Source organism: Myzus persicae, unplaced genomic scaffold, assembly GCF_001856785.1.
Source record: "Myzus persicae strain clone G006 unplaced genomic scaffold, MPER_G0061.0, whole genome shotgun sequence".
NCBI lineage: Eukaryota > Metazoa > Arthropoda > Insecta > Hemiptera > Aphididae > Myzus > Myzus persicae.
Window position 1 is genome coordinate 2286 of NW_019104227.1, and position 20594 is coordinate 22879.

The window sequence follows — 20594 nt, forward strand, 5'->3', positions numbered from 1 at the left end:
GTACAGGCAGAATGCGTTGCAGAGTGACAGTTACTTAAAATATGTTAGTTAAGTTAGTTAACAATACTAAAAAAAAACATCACAAATTCGATTTATTGTATGTTTATACTGAAATATTAATAGAATATAGAGTATTTGTTAAGAACAAATTCGTAAATTGGAATTATTTACAAAATTATACTACTTTCTGGTGTTTTCTGGTATATCAGTTTATCTAGTTGGAGATTCTCTGAGAAATTCCAATTCATTCTCCAATTCTGAAATTTCTTTGTTTAATTTTAGAACTTTTGTATTGATTTTGGCAAATGCCATTATATTTGTTATTCTAAAATAAAAAAAACCGATACATTCTCGAATTTACAATAAATTAATCTCTTTCGTATAAAATTTACTATTTTTAAGACACTTAGATTAAGTTGATCGTTAAAGACAACAGAAATCCCCTTTCTACCGAGTTTTTAATAAAATGATGGAACTATTATGGTTAATTAAAAATCTTATACCAAGTACCAACAATACTAATGAAGGAAACATAATTCATTTAAATCAATATGAAAAGCTAATTTAGAAATTTATCGACGATCAAAAAAAAAGAAGTAAAGTTAAGCCAAGTGAGAATTTACTATTTATTGCAAGTAATAAACCAAACCCCAGAAAAATGACAAAGATTTAGTATTATGAATAAAGAATACATGTCAAAACTCAACCATTCAACTATAGAACACTTTTAAAAGGCACAAAATATTTAATATGATTTGGCTTTTTTTTAAAATTATTATTATTATTGTATCAACAATAACCTATTGAAATTTATTCATTCACTCCACTCAATTATTGCCATGCTCAACTGTCCTGAATCCAAATTATATAAAGGTATCTCGTAAGTAATCTTGTTCATTATATATTATTAAAGTTTATTAGTATAGGGAATGGCACAAAAAAAATTAGGATATTTACTTTTCACCACTATGATGTTTTAGTTTATCATTCAAACTGAAGTTTATATGGCATTTTAATTCGTTTAATTCCCACTTCATTTGGTCAATGTCTTCGTCAGCCTCTTTATTTCTTTTTTTAGTTCTACTTGCTATTTTATATAGTTCAGTTAATTTTAGGTTTAGAATTTCTTTTGACTTTGAATAAGTCTTAAAAATAAAACATTATATAAAACCCACAAGGTATACATAAAAATAAATTTAAATCGTATATTGTTAATAGCTTACAAATTTGATAGCAGATATTTCTTTGTCTAACTTTTGTTTAGCTTGTTCAGTAATATTAATTCCTTTTATCTTGAACTTGAAATAGTACAACATATTTTCTGTTATTTTCATTGATGTTATAAAATCAAAACGAAATGTATACAATTGAGTTTTGTGATTTTTTAGTAACTCGTATTCCCATTCTAATAACCGATGTCTACATTTGAATCTAAGTAAGTTAGATACAGCATCAATTTTAATATTACCCATTTCCTAAAAATGATATATATATATATATATATATAATAATAATATATTTTTTAATAATAAATATTGTTTGTTGTAATAGTATTATTTGTACTATACATACAAAGTTACTGCAATGATGAGAATGATAAGAACACTGAGTGGAGAACAATAGTGGTGTTTATCAAATTGTATATCAATACAAATTATATAAAAGTGTAATATCTCATTATTTTAATATTCACTAGTTATTATCTACATTAATTGTATAAACGTATTTAAAAGTGTACTTTAATTTCAGCGTTCACTTCATCTATAGCATTTTTGGAAATAAGTGATGTATTTTCGAAATCGCTGAAGTTTCCTGTTAGAACAGTTTCAACGTTTCTCTGTTTTACTACTAATTGAACCTAAAATTTAAATTAAAAGTAAATGTTAATACATTTGTACCTTTTATTTGCATTTCTAAAAATCATAACCTAACGGATAACATTACCTCAGGATTTTCTTCATAATATAGATCTTGATGTTCCAGTCTAACTATAGATATCTTTAATTTTTCAATCATAGCTTCCTTATTTTCCTTATTGTACTTCAAGCTTTCTAATAAATAGCCGTTGTCTGTTGCATCTTTTTGACAAGTACTGATATTAAATTCAGTTTCAATTTTCATACGTCTAAAACTGCAAACCTTAGACCAAGTTTCTCTGTTCATATTCAGCTTAAAATGTTCTACATATTTATAATCGTCATACACAGTAAGTGTATCTAAGTATTTAACGAACTCTGGGGTCAAAATACGTAGATTATCATATGTTGGATTCATTATTGTGTGGACAAACTGGTAACCGAGTAATGACGAGTAATTTTTATTGCCATGCATTTTAGGTCTTCGACTAAGAATTAAAATTAATTTGATAAGGTGTAAACATGCATTTAAGAAAAGTAGCTTTTACTTGTAGGCGATTAATGCTTGTTCGTATTTGAGCTTGGATGGAAACTCGGATTTAAAACGTTTATTAAGATTGTTGTTTTTATGATTCAATGCTTCTATAATATTAAATAAAGAATTTGGCTCGGATATTGCTACTTTTTTATTCGTTTTCGCAATAATTTCTTCAATCTCCACGATGTGTTCTCTTAACTTCAACATGACTTCACTTCAAACATAATTTTAAAAATATCATGAATTGTCTTAAAAATATTTATTTATAAATTATTTATACTTGTATCCTTTAATTTGCTGTTTTCGTTGATCACTATAACTTAACATTTTTGAAAGCCTAAGCATTTTTAAATGCTCCTGGTCGATAGCTGAATTATACTTCAACCTCATTTGAAACAGCATAATTACATTGTTATCAAATTCAATAATAATCTGTTCGATGTGATGGTAGATTTTAATCTTTTCTTCTTCAAGAATATTTTTGTATTTTATTCTTTCGTCATTCAGAGTCAAAGTTAGTTTTTCATACACATCTATTGCCTTAAAATCTTCAGCTGTAAATTCCTCAGGACTTTTATTCAACTATAATCAAAGATGATTATTCTACTATGGAGGAATTTAGTAAATATTAAAAAATTTACACTACCATGCATTGAGGTTTAGGCACATCTTTTTTTAACTCATCTTCCCATCTTTTTTCCAGCACACCATCCATCATAATCATCAATGCCCTATGTTTAAAGTCATCCAACGTTAACAACTTACTGTTTTTTTCTTCATTAGTTGACATTTTGTTATTGGTATGATGAAACGGTTCAACCGGAACTTCATTGTCATTGATGTATAACAGTGTTTCGGTTTGTTCATATTTATTCCATTTATAATTCACCGGTAAAGGTCCAGAAGATTCAACTTAGAAATAAAAATGAATAATAAGTACGAGTTATTTTTAGATTTTGTCAGTTTCTTCGGTTCAAATACCTTTGCATGCCATCATCAATTCAGTTTCAATTACACTTAATCTATCCTGATATTCCTTCAAATTATCCAATTGTCGTTGTTTTTCAATAAACAAGTCATCAAATAGTTGATTAAACTTATGTTTTAATTTGTTAACCATGAGCTAATCAAGTAAAATATGATTGTAAGCATTAATAATTTCAATAGTTTATCAAAACATTTGTATATTATTATTTACGTACTTGAAGTAAAATTATTTCATCTTCAGCCATGTCTAATTTATAATAATTGTATTGAGAATTTAAAGTGTCGATAGTATCAATAAACTTGTAACTCATTGAACCCATCATTGATAAATCATTATTTTGTTTATAATTTAGTTCCGAATTCGATTCAACATCCAATATCTCAAAATGATCTCTAGGAAAAAATTTTTTTTCGCATTCTACATTATACAACATTTATTTCTAAATTTTTACTTGAAAAATAAAGCTTCCATGGATATTTGTTCTGACATATCTCTGACAAATATTCTTTCTTCTATGATTTTATTTGCCTTTTCGGTGATTTTTTGGTCTAGTATACTTATTGGATAGTTGTCTACTTTATATATATTTTTTAAACACTAAAATTAAATTTAAATTCAGTATCTCAAAAACAGCTTTTTTATAATTTTTTTTAACTTACATATATGGATTTTGGTTTGATAAATAAAGTTTCCCATTTTTCCTTTATAATATTTGCAGTTTCTGTTTTAAAATTTTCTATGTCACTAATATTTTTTTCTTCGTATTCTTGACGTTCAAGCTTACATTTCGCTCTGACATTTTGTGTATAATTTACATTCAAATCGAATTCTTCAATATTTATTTGCATGTATTCCGGTCCATTGATATTCGTTTCGAATAATTGTAAAAACTATAATACAAATATTTAACAAATTCATTGATAGTGGAATATTGACAATAATAGCAACACGATAAGAAATAATGATGTAAACATAATAAAAAAACTAGAGAGTAATGTAATGCACGCATATAGTAATAGTAGCTAAAAAATTAAATAATAAAGTTACCATAATAGAGTATAAATAAAATTAAATACAATTAGTAATAAACATAATACAAAAATATGTTACTCAAAAGTTATAGTTTCTGAGCTGAGCATGCGGTGTAGTGAGTAATTATGATTGAATGGGGGTACAAAGGTAATTAGCTGCCAGGTAATATACCCCGGATAACATCCTAGACGGCAAAAGAATTATCACCACTGGCTGCTGTACTGTTCTTAGAACCTCACAGTAAACATAAGCAACACCACCACCACCACCACCACCAACACCAACCAGTCAACAGTCCTTTTGAGGACTATTTTACTTGAGATTGGACAATCAGCTCAGAATTTTTCAACTCGTTATAAACGAGTTTCAATTCCTTAATCAACAGCGATAAAAGCAGATATCTTGAAAGACTTCTACAGGAATATAAAATTGTTGTAGCATTACTACAGGAAACCCATGTCCCAGAAGAGGAACAAATTACATGGAGAGCGACAATTTCTGGAATCACTATAATTTCAGCTATGGACCTCCCCAACTTACGGTAGGAACGATATAAACAAATGGAGTTATCTACATATACTGCATACATTATAGGTATACGTGTCACTGAAATAACAATCCTTAAGTATGTTAACATATATCTAACGAAATGTGAACCGCCCCACCACTTCCAGTTCTACCACATCCATTAATTTATATTGGGGATTTCAACCACCACCATACAAATTGGGGTTACGAAATAAATGATACCAATGGTTAAACCATATGTAATTGGATATAAAGCGAAAACATGCAACTGCTGTTCTACTAAAAAAATAGGAAAACATTTCTTTCAAGTCGGTGGATCAGAGACTACAATTTTGACTTATGAATTGTCATTTGTAAAAAAAAAAAAGCACCGAAAAAAAAGGTAGTTAAGAAATAAATGTCAGTTTTGACACTGGAAGTAAGAAATATTAAGCACCTAATATACTTGGGTGTGGTATTTCATAGAACACTCGCGTATATTTATCAGTAAAAGTTAAGACCTATCAGAGCATCATTTAAAAATTGTATAGCTTAACATGGAGAGCTGACACAAATATGTTACACATAAGTACGCTATCATTAGTATACTTCACAGCTGAGTATTGGCTTCACAGCGTTCACACAAAACACATAAATAAACCTTAATGCAGAAATGCGCACAATTGGCTGGTTGACAAATTCCACACCACTAAAATGGCAACCAGTGCTTAGTAATATTGGCCCTCCAAAATAACGAAGAGCACACTCACTCATTCAAAAATGGAAAAAGTATGTTGGTAATCCTTCCCTCCCCATACACAACCCCTTGGAAACTCTATAAAGTGCTCAACGACTCAAATCCCGAAAACCATTTTGGAAAATAGCAAGAGATTTCATCAGAGACAAATTTAATATAAATGATAAATAAGAAAATGACTGGAGAACAGAAAACTCAGATGACCAAGAATTAGTGATTAACGCAACTATTAAACAACCGGGATTTGAGCTCAAAAGAAATACCTGGGTAACACTAAACCATATCAAGACAGGCTATGGTAGGAGTGGGCACATTATGTACAAATGGGGACTGCGTGATTCTGAAACATATAACTGTGATTATAAATCTCTGACGATGAAACATATCCACCACCGCATGTCCGATTCGTGCATTCAAGGGGATTATAGAATATAGAAGGACAATACTATGGGATGGATGAAGAACCTGAACTTGAAGCTAAACACGACTTCCACATTATCCGTTATTAAAAGGTTTATTGGGGAACTTCTGTTTCTTTTTATATACAGTAGAAATCACTATAACGAACATCGCTTAGAACGAGATACTGCTCACAACAAGCAAAACATTAGGTCAAGGCACGAGCACATATGATTGCATGTTAAAATATACATCTACAACAAGTATGGTTATTACTAGTTATCGGCTATAACGAGTAAAATAAAACTAACTTGACTAACGACCTTCCGATTACTACAAACAAGTACCTGAAAGATAAGAACTATTTTCGTATTTAGGTCGATTAATCATTGACGTACATTATCTTTAGTTGTGTAGATATGGATTACTTATTAATAATAAACATTATTCTTACATATTCTGGTGTTTTCAAGTTAATACAAATTACAAATAACGTCAGTTGCGTGTAGACGTCCCACCAAACGTTATCAGTTTACGCTGGACGAACAAATCGGTATAATCGGGCGTTTAGAAAATGGTGAGAAAAACAGTATGATTAAAAAAGAATTCGGCACCTGTTCGTCGACCATTTCGAACATATGGAGGAACCGGGATAAGTTGAAAAATATATTTCAAACCACGCCACTTAACGCAAATCGAATACAATTTTTTTATCTAAAAAAAAAAAAGTCGGTTTTATTTTTGTATTTCCGCTTTTGATCGGTCACAACGAATGTTCGTTCTAACCCCATAACATAACGAGCTACCTCTCGGTTATAACGAGAAAAACTAGCTGGCCCTTGAAACTCGTTATAACCGATTTCTACTGTAATTGTTGTATCTGTATTTATTCTATTTGTTTGTTTGTTTATTTTTTAGTTTTATCATTGTTGACCATATCAAAATTGCATACATGTTCTGTGTGAATAATCTTTCTAAGTGTTCGTGGTGCTGCTCGTGGATGCCAGACAAAATAAATAAAATTATCATATGAAGTGGTGTGGCTTGGTACAGAAAACGGAAACTGGTTGGGAGTGGAGTATGACAGAACTTTAAAATAGACTCTTTCAAGAAAATCATGAGCATCTAGAAACCTATTTAAAAGATAATCAACTAATTTTTGGTCAGCTGAAATCCGCCGAGAGGAGAGAGTTTGGATTTGAAGGATGTCGCGGATGACTGAATAGTCATTATTTGTCATTGGGATCTAAGAATATAAGTGGTATACGATAAAAAATGGTTTTGAACACGTTCAATGCGAAGTTGGTCTTTCCTACGAAAAGGGTGCCTTACATAACACCATATTCAAGAAGAGGCCTAACAATTTCAAAATACATAGTACCAAGACATTGTGCAGATTTAAATCGTTTTGTGTTACGTTTAATGCAACCTAGGACTTTTAATGCTCTGCTTACAGTTATATTAATATAGTGATTAAAGGAAATAGTTGATGAATAATATATCCCGAGATCTTTAATAATAGTAACTCGCTGAAGTTGAGTTATTAAGGAAATAAGAGTAAACTAAGGGTGAACGGGATCGGGAGAAAGTAATAACTTCACACTTACTCAAGTTAAGAATTAAGCTTATGTTAGTCATTTAATGACAAAAGGAACCAAGTTCATCTTGTAAATTTTGGCAATCGGCATGATAGTCAATTTGTGAAATATGTTTTTATATACATTTTTTTTTTGTAGCAAACTGATCTCATGAAGTTGGAGTAGGAGGGAGATTAGGATACTTTGAATACCAGTGAAATATTTGTAGGATCGCCAAAAATGAAATGCCTGTTAAAGATTTTAAAGAATATTTTCTGGGTCATTCTTTACCAGCTGAGAGGAGAGGGTCTCAAAAATGTTATGTTAACATTATTGATATGACAGAGATACAACAGATATATAATGATGGTGATGATTTGACAGCGACTGATATGGGTTATGAATATTTTTTATTAGAATGGCATACTCATCTACCTATTACAGGTAACTAAGTAAAAAAAATAATTGAAATTATTTTTTAAGCTTTACATTTTAACTAAATTTAACTATCAAATATTATTATAAATGTTTTTATTTGTGTTCAAAATATTTATAAGAACAATTTTTTTTTAAAATCTGAATGTGGTATTCATGCTCCAGAGGATTACTTGGTTTGTGTTTTTAATATAGCTACATATTGTAATTTGTTTGCAGCTAATAGGCAAATAATATGTACTAACCTAATCCGTGACAAGTTAATTGTGAACGCGTGTTGAATAAATTTAATATTATCAAAAATCATCTACACTCTTCGTTATCTTATGATAGTTTTATTGATGTATGCAGATAAATAAATATTGAACAATTTGTAGTTAATGAGATATTTTGGTAACCTTAGAAACTCATCTCATACTCTATCTTCATTATGCTAAGTATAAATATTTAAATATAAAATGTAATTTTCCATACTGCTACATAGTGTAACTTATGGACATGTATTGATATATTTTCTTTGTAATCAACGTAGAAAAAGTTTCTAAATTCTAATTCTATTAAAACGAAAAGACTAGGCTATGTTGGGTCGTTATAGTTATGTAAATGGACCGGTTGTTAGAATAGAATAGTGGGCTAATACCATTCCAATCTGGCCCTGCGTCAGACAATAAAATATTAACAACCTTGGCCACGAATCATCTATTCATAACCAAACTGTAACTCAAATTAAATATTATCCTAGCTTAGGGGTGGCCTTTTTTCTTATTGTTACACAAAATATAAATTTTAATTTTTAATTTTTTTCACAGTATCGGAATAATAATCGGGAAATTCCACTGCAAAACCTAATTTAATATCTTATGATGTTACATTATTATTTAACGTCATAGATATTATTTTTACACAAATGTTGTATCGTATAATATTTACAAATTTCATGGTTTAGTTTAGAAATATTAAAAAATTATGTGTTATTTCATCTAACCCTGGTGTGCCACAAATGGACCCCCCCTATTTTTGCATATAGAGTTATTTTTTACTTTAGTTTTTATTTTTTCAAAATCTTCAATTATGTTATTTTTTTGGCAACCATATGTAACTTTACTTGCGTTTAATTCATCTTGTTTATTAATCATTAACCAAGTCAAACGTTTTTGAGCTGAAAAATATACCATGAATAATTTGTTCGTTAATTTTTTGTTTATCTTACTATACACTATTAATAATGAAAAAAACTAACATTCTAGTCCATCATCAAAACCAATCCCTTTCGTTTTAAAATTTTCAACTATACCTGGAGTATTTACTTTATTAATCCGTCTAATACGATTAAAAGTGCTTCTGAAATCCGATATTGGTGTTACGATTATATAAGCCAAAGACCAAAATATATTTTAATTCATTTCATAGAAAAATTTACTTTAAGCTTGTACACATGAAGTTTCCTTGATCACTTAGTGTTAGTACGTTACGGATATTTTCATCAATTTCTGCAGCTATCAACCCAATGAGCCAATGATTACAGTTTACCATAGTAATTTTTTTCCACTGTCCATCATCGTCTAATTCATAAAGGCAATACGAGCCATTTGGACTGAATATAATACAATGATTTTCCATTATATAAGTTTTAATATTTCTTAATTGACGGTCTAACGGTATAGTTTGTAATTCCAACACTTTATCCTTAACGAAAAACATAATTTGATATTAATAATATTAGCTCATAAATAATATGTAATTTATTATCATACTTTAATGATATTTATTGTCATCAAGTGAATAACATTTGACAACAAGACAGAAAAGGCTACGTTTATAGCACCGGATACGTTACACGGACTCCATTTAAATACTGATGTGTAATAATATTGCGTACCTTTCAATTTAAAAACAACCTCAAAATTTGAATCAAATATTATAATATTATTTCCAGCATTTTCTGAATTTTTTTGATTTGTATATAATACTGTTAAAAACGACGATTTCTTAAGGTCGATTATGTCAATATCAATAACGTGCTTTCCCAAATGATGTTCTCTAACCACAGAACATGTCTGCCCTAAATTAATCTAAAAGATATTATTAAATTAATTACATTTTTATTCTACTATGACTTCGTGGAACATTAACTCTGTTTTATTATTTAACTATTTAATGTGCACGAATACAATAATAGTTCATCTAAATTATTTTTAATTTTTAGTTATATACAATGAACAGTCATTAAGTAGGTAATACATTTATTTATGAAATGTCAAATAATTATAAAATTGAATGTATTAAGTACTTAAAATTTACTTACACTTATGTAAAAAAATCGGCCAGTGGGAAAACTAGTGACGTTACAAGTGTTTCCATCAGAGAAAAATTTAACAGAAGATAAGTCTTCATCACATAACACTATTTTTGAAATGCACTCTATTTCGTTAATTTTGGGATCAGTTTTCAGCAATTCCATTTTGCCATCTTTAAACGTAATGCAAATATAGTTGTAAAACGGATTACTACACAAATTCGTTGCAATCCCGTTTAGTGTCATCTTGCTCTTCTAATAAACAGCAAGAAACAATAGAAAACTACCCTACTTAAGTAGGTATATATTATAATTGTTTACCATTTCTCCGGTCAACACATCCCACACTTGCAGAATGTTTGTATCGTTAATGGTAGCCACCGTTTCATTTGTAGGTTTTATAAACGTAAAATGCTTGATTTTTGATCCATAAACTTTCATTATTTTAATTTTTTTCTGGGTTAGTTGTAATAATATCCCCTAGAATATTAGGAGAAATACATAATTTATTGTCTTTAAAAACATTTTGTAAGCACATGATGCTAACATGTGATGGTATTATTTTATTATTATACCTCATTCGACCAGCCGTAAACATCGTTTTTTACAGCTACAATACTCTGCAATGTGTAATTAACGACCATAGTCCACATTTTAGTAAAAATACCTCTGGTGTCTTTGAAATACTATGGATTGAACACATAATAGTATAAATGACTTATGTTTATATTATTAGATGATTTTAGCAAGAGGCTATATTATTTATTTTTTTATTTTTTTAAAGATTTAGTATTATACCTAAGTATCTTACTAAGATATTTTAACATGTTCAATAATAAATAATTTTACATCAAAACAATTAAGAAGAAACAAGCAAATACAGTGTACAATTCTGGTTAAATCAATTACATAAGAAATTTTAATTTTAAGAAGAAGGATTGGTATTGACAATAGACATAAGGCAATCATGGATTCATAAGTTATTTTTTAGTGGAGTGGAAAGGAAGTAAATAAATATTCTAGTTAAATAGATTAACTGAAACGGAATATTAAAATAAAGTTTGGAAAGTATTTTTGGAGAGAAATTTCTGCAGAAAGTCAATATTATCCTTGTTGAATATTGAGCATTTATGCACGCCACATGACACACGTAATATTAATATAAAATAAGCATCGGTTGAAACTGTCCATCTGTCATTAGTGAGTAAGAAATTTGAATGTTCATTTTTGCGATTTACAGTTAAAAATAAAGGAATTTTAATTAAGTTTGTGGTATTATTCATATTAACAATCCACAACAATCCACAAGTTTCAGGTCGGCTAAAATTACTAAATTAAAGGACGGTGTCATAGCTATGTAAAGGATGATCAATTTTGAGCAAAAAAGGTTCATATTTAAGTAATCGAGCTAAACTCTTTGTCTATTTTTAATTGGCTCAACTAGTGGGGTGCACAACGCACAAGGCCGTAGCCAGGGGGGTAGGGTCCAGACCCCCCCATCCCCGAATTTTTTTTTAAATAATATTGAATAGTTTTAAATGCCTATTATATTTGATACGTGTCACTGTGATTACAACACATAAAAAAATAAAACGGTTTAACGGTATATTTTATATTTATATTGTGTTAGATAAGCGATAACTAAACTTAATGTAATTTTGAAAAAACAAATATATAGCTCACATAATACCTACAGTATCTAATCTTAATTAAGATTAAACCCCCCTCCCCCCGAAATATTTTTCTGGCTACGGCCTTGACAACGCAATAAAAAATTATATTTCTATTATTTTGAAGTAAAAATGATCAATTAATAAAACAATGTTGAACTATACCTATAGTGCTATAGTGTTGATTGAAGAATATCAAAAAAAGGTACTTGGCTATTATGTTATTAGCGGCTAGCTAGAATATTATTAAGACATATTCTTACACTTATTTAATGTTCAACAGAACAAGGCACTGATACGTAGTTAACCTTATTTGTGTAATAATAATCATAATAATATTGTATTATAAATTTACGAAATAACTTTGAACATTTATATAAATAGTCATCATCGTCCTCGAAACCATTGAATGAAGAATAATTCTTATAATAATAATTATGTCTATCATTATCACCGTCAGCTGACAATTTTGGTTGACCGCGTACAGCACAAAACCCTGTTTGCTGGGGCACACCAATGGGGTCACCACATCATCATCACTGCCACGTTTCACTGAGACCGGATCTACTGCCGTTGTCACAAACATTTCTGGTTCCGGTGCCCCCTGATGCACGCGATAAACGTTTCCCAACGAGTCACAGAACACATACCATCCGTATGGAGTCCAGCACCCGGATCCGGTAGCATCTGGAGGAGCCTTTACCAGCGTCCTCTCTGCATACACCGTATTACTGGCCAAGAACAACGTCCACAACTGGAGCATACAACCAACGTCGAGTTCAGTCTGGCACAGGTACACGTCGTTTCTGCCCATTGTGGTTATCGCTGAAATACTGCGCGTGAAGTAACGTAAGCATCATATTAAAATATATTTTATACGTAGGTTGACATAATTTCAAGATCGACACCAAATCCAGGACCGGATCAAACCATTTATTTATTAATTTACGAAAATTTGCAGATCATAGGTGTGTAAAATAGAGACCACCAACTCGTGGGTGGAGTCTTCTTCGAGATTTCAATGATGAAATTTACATATATTAATATAGAAACTAGTAAGCTGAACGTTAGTGCACACGTTTGGGTAATTTTACCTGGTAAATCAAAAAAACATTTGGGTACTCATTTTCAGTTTTATTCAATCAATCCAAATTGTTGTAGTATTATCACTAGAGCCCGGATTTATATGCAAATGCATGTTCGTACTAAGTGTATGCACGTCTATGGGGGTTTAAAATGTAAACGGTTCATATCACACCGATTTTAAACACCAAATTTTATATTGCATATTTTGCATATTTCTAGGGTTTTTGCATATTTGTTCATAAATGCATGTGACATGCATATTTAATAGGTTTTTAATAAATAAATAATTTTATTTTACAATACATTTTGGAATTGCCTCACTGTATGAGATCGGAGCATGAATAGATATGATAGATATTAACAAACATACGTAGTACGTACTACGTACACACTCGCGTCCCGAATAAAGTCGCTAATAATAGTCTAATAGTCTTAAATTCACGGCCGACAGAAATATGTCGGCCGGTGATAATAACCACCACCCGGCACGACGACAATTAATTAATACGCAGTCATCGACCATCGTTCGTAGTTTCGTACGACGTACGTCAACGTGTTTGTCTGCTGAAGTGCTTGTTTATCAAGTTTTAAAAACAAAGACAAAATTATTAAAAAGAACCTATTATAATATTTTAACTTTTAGTGTTGTTCTGACAAGTTTTAAAATTTATATTATTAATGTAAAATGTTTAAAATATTTAAATTTTCAAAAATGTTATATTAAAAGATTTGTATTTCTTTTAAGTTCTCCATTAGTTTCTTAGGAGTAACTTTAAATGATCTAAAATATTTATGTATGATTTTAGTTGTTTTTTTATTTGTATTCTCTTTTTTAAGTTTCCTAAATGTTTTAGATTGATTTAAATGATTTGAAATACAGAGCAGTGGATATAATCATTTTTTTTTTGTTTTTGTTAAAATTTTTAGAATTTTCTTTGGTGTAGTAGTGTGGTTTTTTTTAAAAAAAAAAAAAACACATTTTATAAGTTGTAACATAATGCATATAATTGCATATTTAGCCACTTTTTCTTTGCATATTTGCATCATATTTGACACTTTTTAAATGCATATAAATCCGGGCTCTAATTATCACCTTAATCGAAATTCAAGAAGAAGAGTTTTTAAAGATACACAGTATATAGAGAAATGTTAAGAAAATTAAAAGAAAATAGAATTTACATAATGTTACTACATTTAAGACAGTAAATTGTAATGAGTATAAAGTTAAAGAAGTTGAAATATGTATGTATTAATATATATATGACAATATTTGTATGAGAACGGTCAATGTTTAGTCGGAAAAAAATGCAGATACATAAGTAAAACAAGATTTTAATATAATACAATTATGATTATGACAATATGTAATAATAAAAATATTTTATGTTACAAAAAACATGTTTGCGAGACTTCTGGTGTCTCCTAGTTAACGTCACGTAACAGATTAAAAAATAAAATAGTAAGACAATTTTATCTTAACGTTGGTACCCAAATGTGGTATCTATAATTTTAAAAATATGATGTACCCACACATAGTACTTATTTTTGCAGTGTTTGTCAATTACGTATAATTATTACCTCAAGTAAAAAAATTGATTGGTCGTTCTCGTTTGTGCATTGCGCATGCTAACAATACAAATGTATATATCTGCATACTAGAGACATGAACGGATGATACACAGGGTGGTGGGAGCCCGATAGTATTAATAACTGATAACTTATGAGCTTAGAAACCGCGGTTGTATATTTATACGAAGATAAATAGTATCTGTTCAAAATAAGATCAATACCCGGTGGCGACCGGGTGGTAGTCGGACGCATTGTTAGACACTTCCCCTACCAGTGCTTTGGAACAAAGCCACGCCCATTCGCACAACTCGGCGGCCGGGTATTGATCTTATTTTCAATCGAGTATACAACCGTAGTTTTTAGTTTAATTAGGTACATATACTCAAATGCTTATCATTCTAAAAGGTCTGTCATATCAACTGTCATTTGATTACTTGTTACGTTATAAAAATGATTACATTATATGTGATACAAATATACAATCAAAATGTTGAACACAGACAGAGGCGGACTGGCCAGGGGAGTTTGGGAGATTTATCCCCCTGGGCCGGTGAATAAATTTATCTCCCTGGGTGTTAATTTTATTATTTATTTACTATTATTATTACATTCGTTGATTATGGTAAATATACTTAATATACTTACTGACTACTGAGTACAGTATTGAGTATTGACAGTGATAGCGTATAATCATGTTTTTGGAAAGCCCGTTGTTATTATTTTGTTATCAACGAACAACCAACAATCTATAGATTATTAATAGACATACCGTATGGCGTGCGATTGTGCCGGGGCCGGGACAGATTTCCCGATTTTGAAAGCGGTAGTGATAAGCTTTTGGCCGAAATGATAAGAGTAGTTGTTCTTTGGTATAACAACGGTTACACAGTGACCAACTTGAGGTGGTGTTGCATAGCAAGTCGAGGGATATTTTCGATTTGCAGAGCGGAGTGCCGCTAACAAGGCATCACTGTAAATTATTTCTTATTGGTGGTGTCACTGCTGGATCTCTGGTATATTTTGGTACGAGTTGTGGTATATCGAGATATCATCAAAACTTTTTCGCTTATCAAAATCGGGAAATCTGTACCCAACCCCGATTGTGCCATAGACCGATAGACCTTGTGTAAAGTAAACGGATTACTACATAATATAAAATATCTTATTCCGGAATTCTAGAATAGATTTTATTATTATTTTAACAGTATTTTGATTTTTCGTTAGCGAAATAACGAAAATATACGAAAGTATACATTATATATTTGTTTGTCATTTGTGACCCTATACAATTTAAGTTATGTCTGAAAAAAAAAAGGCGGGACCGAAAAAATACGAGAAAATAAGAAAAAACTGCTTCAAAATGATGCGAAAATGCGTCTTAAAACATGTTGATGGACAGTACTGCTATAGCAGTAATTTCAGAAATTGATGTCGGGAGACACTCTTCTTTTACAATAGGCATTTCAGAGTCTCATACGACGATGCTTTTTCTGAATACCATACAATTAACGCTGGAGTTCCCCAAGGAAGCATCCTTGCTCCAACCCTCTACAATATATACAACTCAGACATCCCACACAACATTAACACTACCTTTGGAACCTTCGCAGATGATACTGGTATTATCGACTCTGATACAAACCCTGAAACCGCATCATTCCTACTAAAAACAAACCTTAACCAACTCCAAGGGTGGTTTCTAAAGTGGAGAATTAAAATAAACGAATCAAAATCATCTCACATAACTTATGCTTTACGCCCCCGTGACTGCCCCCCAATCTACATCAATGACAGACAAATACCAACTGAACTAACAGTAAAATATCTAGGGATGCATCTGGATAGACGTCTCACATAGACAACTCACATCAAAACAAAAAGAAAACTATTAAATCACAGACTACATCAACTGCGTCCCCTATTAAAATCCAACCAATTCAGAAAAATATACTAATATATAAACTACTCCTCAATCCTATAGCTACTTATGGAATCAAATTTTGGGGAGCTGCCAAAAATTACAACTTAAAAAATCTACAAGCATTTCAATCAATATCCCTCAGAATAATAACCAATGCCCCCTGGTATGTAAGTAATTTAACTCTCCATAATGACCTTAACAAATCACGCATCTCTGACCAAGCCTCAAAATTATATAAACATTTTCACAAAAAACTACATCATCACCCAAACCTCCTCATCACCAATCTATCCACTATCGAGCTACCCGATACAACTCGTAGATTAAAAAGAAAATGGTCCAGAGACTTCTTATCCTAAGGTCTAACATCGGTCTATAAACTTGAACTCTGATTATAATTTAATTTAAAAACTAATTTCAACTATCATCTAGTATTATTTAAAGTTTCTTTATAAATAATAAATTTTAGTAACAAATTATATGTTTAAAGAATGAAGATGATGGTTTTAATGAAGTAAAAAATGTTTAATCTGTGTTAAATTTAACTATTAAATTAAATTTGTATATTATTTTTTTAAATTTTTTTATTGATTATAGCACAAAGAAGATAATCTTAAACAGTCGGATTCAAATAATAAATATGATCATTCAGACCATTTAATATTGTGACTATTGTGAGTACTTTAAAATATTTAAGTAACTAGTTATTTCCTAGTATATATTTATATATATATATTTTTTTTTACTTAAGCTACCAATATAAAATTAGTATAGCTTAACAATTACAACTAGAGATACATTAAAAATAACAATACAAGATAAAAAGCCCAATAGAAATATATACTGACAAAAAAGAAAAGAAAACCAGTCAGAGATTAAAAAAGTTAACAAACTGAAACCTACAATAACAAAAAAAAAAAAAAATAAACATAAAATAAAAAGGTTGAACAAACGTATATATATTAATTTTGTATTGTGTTTTTTAGTTATGTATGACCAACTTCCGATAACTTACAAACAAAACAGTTAGATTTTTTATCAGCTTGGAGAATGGTGGAAAACACTAAGAATGATATGAAACTAATGAAAACCTTAATAACTTAAAATTACCTGAACATATTTTAGTGGAAGAAAAACTGCCAGAAGGTCGTCGTTTAAGAAAAAAACAACAATTTTATGAAACAACTGAGGACGAAGCATTAACAAAACCGATTGATCATTACAGGGTAGAAACTTTCCGGACAATAATCGATCAATTAAACATAAGTTTAAATGAAAGGTTTTCATCCAATTTAGATTTGATTACCGATGCACAGTTATTATCCATCTAGTATTGACGAAAATCTTAAAAACTTTCCGAAAAATGGTTTGCTATAGATAGCTAACTTAGTAAAATATTATAACTGCTGTTTACCAAGGGCTTAGTGAACATGTTGAAGAGCTTTGGTTCTCAAACCCCCCCTGATTTCTACCAACTGTCAATAATACGTTAATATACAGAGATAAGTTAAATTACTTGAATCATTGTTTTAAAAAGTTATATCGACTAGAATTGTATAGGAGTGTTGTTATTACAAGTTCGTGAGCAAGTTGGCAATGGGCTGCTACTTTTTCAAATCTCCCCAGTCCACCTCTGAACACAGAACACAGGTTATATAGTATGGAAATTTCTAAAAAAACGTGCTATGGTTCAGTGAAAACCGACGATAGACCTGTACTCCTAAAGTCCTGGGGTGTTCATAATCATAATTATCTTTCATGTAGTAATATCGAAAAATCAGAAACACGATTTTAATTTAAAAAATATATATTTATATTATAATTTTAATATCATGTATAAAGAATGATAACTCAAAGTCTTTTGATTTACGTGAAACCCGTAAGATTATCTGAATCAAAATTATTTTATTTATACTTAAAACATTTAATTTTAAATTTTCTAACTCATTAAAGTTGCATATTTTTTTAAACCCAAAAATTGCAAATTAAAATACATTCAATTAATAAATTTCAAATCTTTTAGATTGGTATAGCTCTTAAGAGGAAACCATATGAAGATCCAACTGTTGGACATAATACACTTTATTCGAAGAGCAATTGTGGAATCAGAAGTTGTGAGTATAAATGATTTATCTGATTTAAGACGACCCATCTATAGGCAACAAAGAAAAAGTTAACCTGTTCTTCCAAAGTCCATTGAAGTCAGAGTGCAACAAGTAATAGTTAGATGAACTGAAATTCAAACTTTCAAACTGGAAAGATTTGTTTTCGTACACGAAGATCATTCCATTGTTGTCATAACTTGTAAAACAAATATATAAAGTTTGTGTACTTCTCTTCCACTTTATACTGATTGTACATTATATTAATGTTCAAAATATTTTTATCAAATGTATACAATAAACACTTACAAACATAATGTACATCTACTGTTGGCATACTTTTTATTCAATGGTAAAAGTACAGAATGTTAAGATGTGGTACTTTTTAAACGAATAGTGTGGTTCCTGTAATTTTTCATTTAATCCCTCATTTAAAAAGAACCGATTTTTAAAAAAGTATCCATATTGCAGTTAAGATTATTTTTCTAAAATCCAAAATATTTGGCTGTAAATTTGACCTTGGTCATTCTTGGTAAAGAAAATTAAACTAAAAGTTCTCAATCTTAGAAATAGACAAAAAGGTCATTAGTAAGAATAGTGATGCCAAACGTCCCATGCCTCATTTTAGTGTCAGAGGGAAAGTGTACCCAATGGTTCTCCCAAATCCCAGGTAAAAATATTGTTTGTGCTCAAACGTGGCAGCTCATCCGGATTAGTTATTAGGTGTAATTATGTGACAGGAAATGATGTAATTTGGTACATCCAGCAGGCTTTACCTTAAATGCTGATTCGGTTGAATGAATCCTGTGTCTACGACCAAAAGTTTTTCTCCAATTCTCCATGCCCACACTATCAAATCGAACGCAGGGTAATCACGCAAGCCGATTAAATATTCCAACCTTAGAAACAGTATAGACTTATACGCAGCATAACAGCTGTTATCTGAAATCATTAAAAAAAAAAGACTTGGGTTTTTTTTAAATCACATTCATAACTAATATAATGGGTGGTGTTTGTTGTTGTATGTAAATTTAAATAGTAACATTGGGTATATAATTTATTTATATTTGGATCAGTAAACACGTCCCACATACATTGTATTATATCTTAACATGTACATTACACTCGCATTGTAGGAATAAAATTATTTTTTATATACGTTGTGATCCAACAAGTATGCACACCCCCTTTTCCTTTAATATTGAAGTTTTTCAAAATCTAATTTTTGGAATCTTTAAATATACTCAAAGACCATATTTTCATATTCTTGAGATTTTTTTACTACAGAAGGAGTATCCTGTGGTGATACAAGCTTTTGTTTTTCAAATGGGAACTCCACTTTATACTGTAAATTATTTACCGGATAATTTTTTTGGAAATGTTGATGTATTAAAATCAAAATTTGAACTAGTAGTTTTCTAGGTATTACACATTTTATGCTAAGGATAATATAGTACATAATAGGGATATGCTTATACAATATACGTTGTTCTCTATAGTCTATACACATAATATTAAATAATAAGTCATTTTATATTTATTTAGGCAAACACTTAAGGTAAATAGCAAGTAAAATCCTTCTTGATTTATTTAGTTATTTTTCTTATTTCATGTGTAGAACTGTATAAGCATATCCCTATTATGGACTATTATCCTTGGTAAAAATTGTCTAATAACTATGGAACCACAATGATTTCAATACATCAAAATTCTCAAAAAAATTATTCGCTAAATAATTTAAAGAAAGAAAGTTGGGTTCTCATTTGAAAAACAAAGGTTCGTATCGATACAGGACACTCCTTAGTAGCACAAAAAATTTTCAAGAATATGAAAATATGGTCTTTGAGTATATTTAAAGATT

The 20594-nt window shown here is 30.0% G+C and overlaps 1 protein-coding gene across 1 annotated transcript; it reads right to left on the bottom strand.

Annotated features, from left to right (window-relative positions):
* Window positions 1-210: 210 nt before the first annotated feature.
* Window positions 211-9864, bottom strand: LOC111040218 (cilia- and flagella-associated protein 43-like). Its single transcript, XM_022324035.1, has 16 exons — window positions 9844-9864; window positions 9510-9775; window positions 9330-9430; window positions 9130-9248; window positions 4042-4272; window positions 3834-3979; window positions 3597-3774; window positions 3376-3517; window positions 3038-3306; window positions 2675-2976; window positions 2405-2608; window positions 1945-2344; window positions 1739-1858; window positions 1224-1475; window positions 958-1145; window positions 211-325 (listed from the first exon to the last, which is right to left on the bottom strand). The coding sequence occupies exons 1-16, from the start codon at window positions 9862-9864 to the stop codon at window positions 211-213; spliced, it is 3054 nt and encodes a 1017-aa protein (XP_022179727.1).
* Window positions 9865-20594: the final 10730 nt, after the last annotated feature.

Excerpts from the sequence above, each read along its gene's own strand:
- LOC111040218 (XM_022324035.1), bottom strand. The coding sequence starts at position 9,864 with ATGACAATAAATATCATTAAA. Across the intron at positions 9,776-9,843 it reads TGACAATAAATATCATTAAA|GATAAAGTGTTGGAATTACA; the intron begins GTATGATAATAA and ends TTTTTCGTTAAG. Across the intron at positions 326-957 it reads AAACATCATAGTGGTGAAAA|AATAACAAATATAATGGCAT; the intron begins GTAAATATCCTA and ends TTTTTATTTTAG.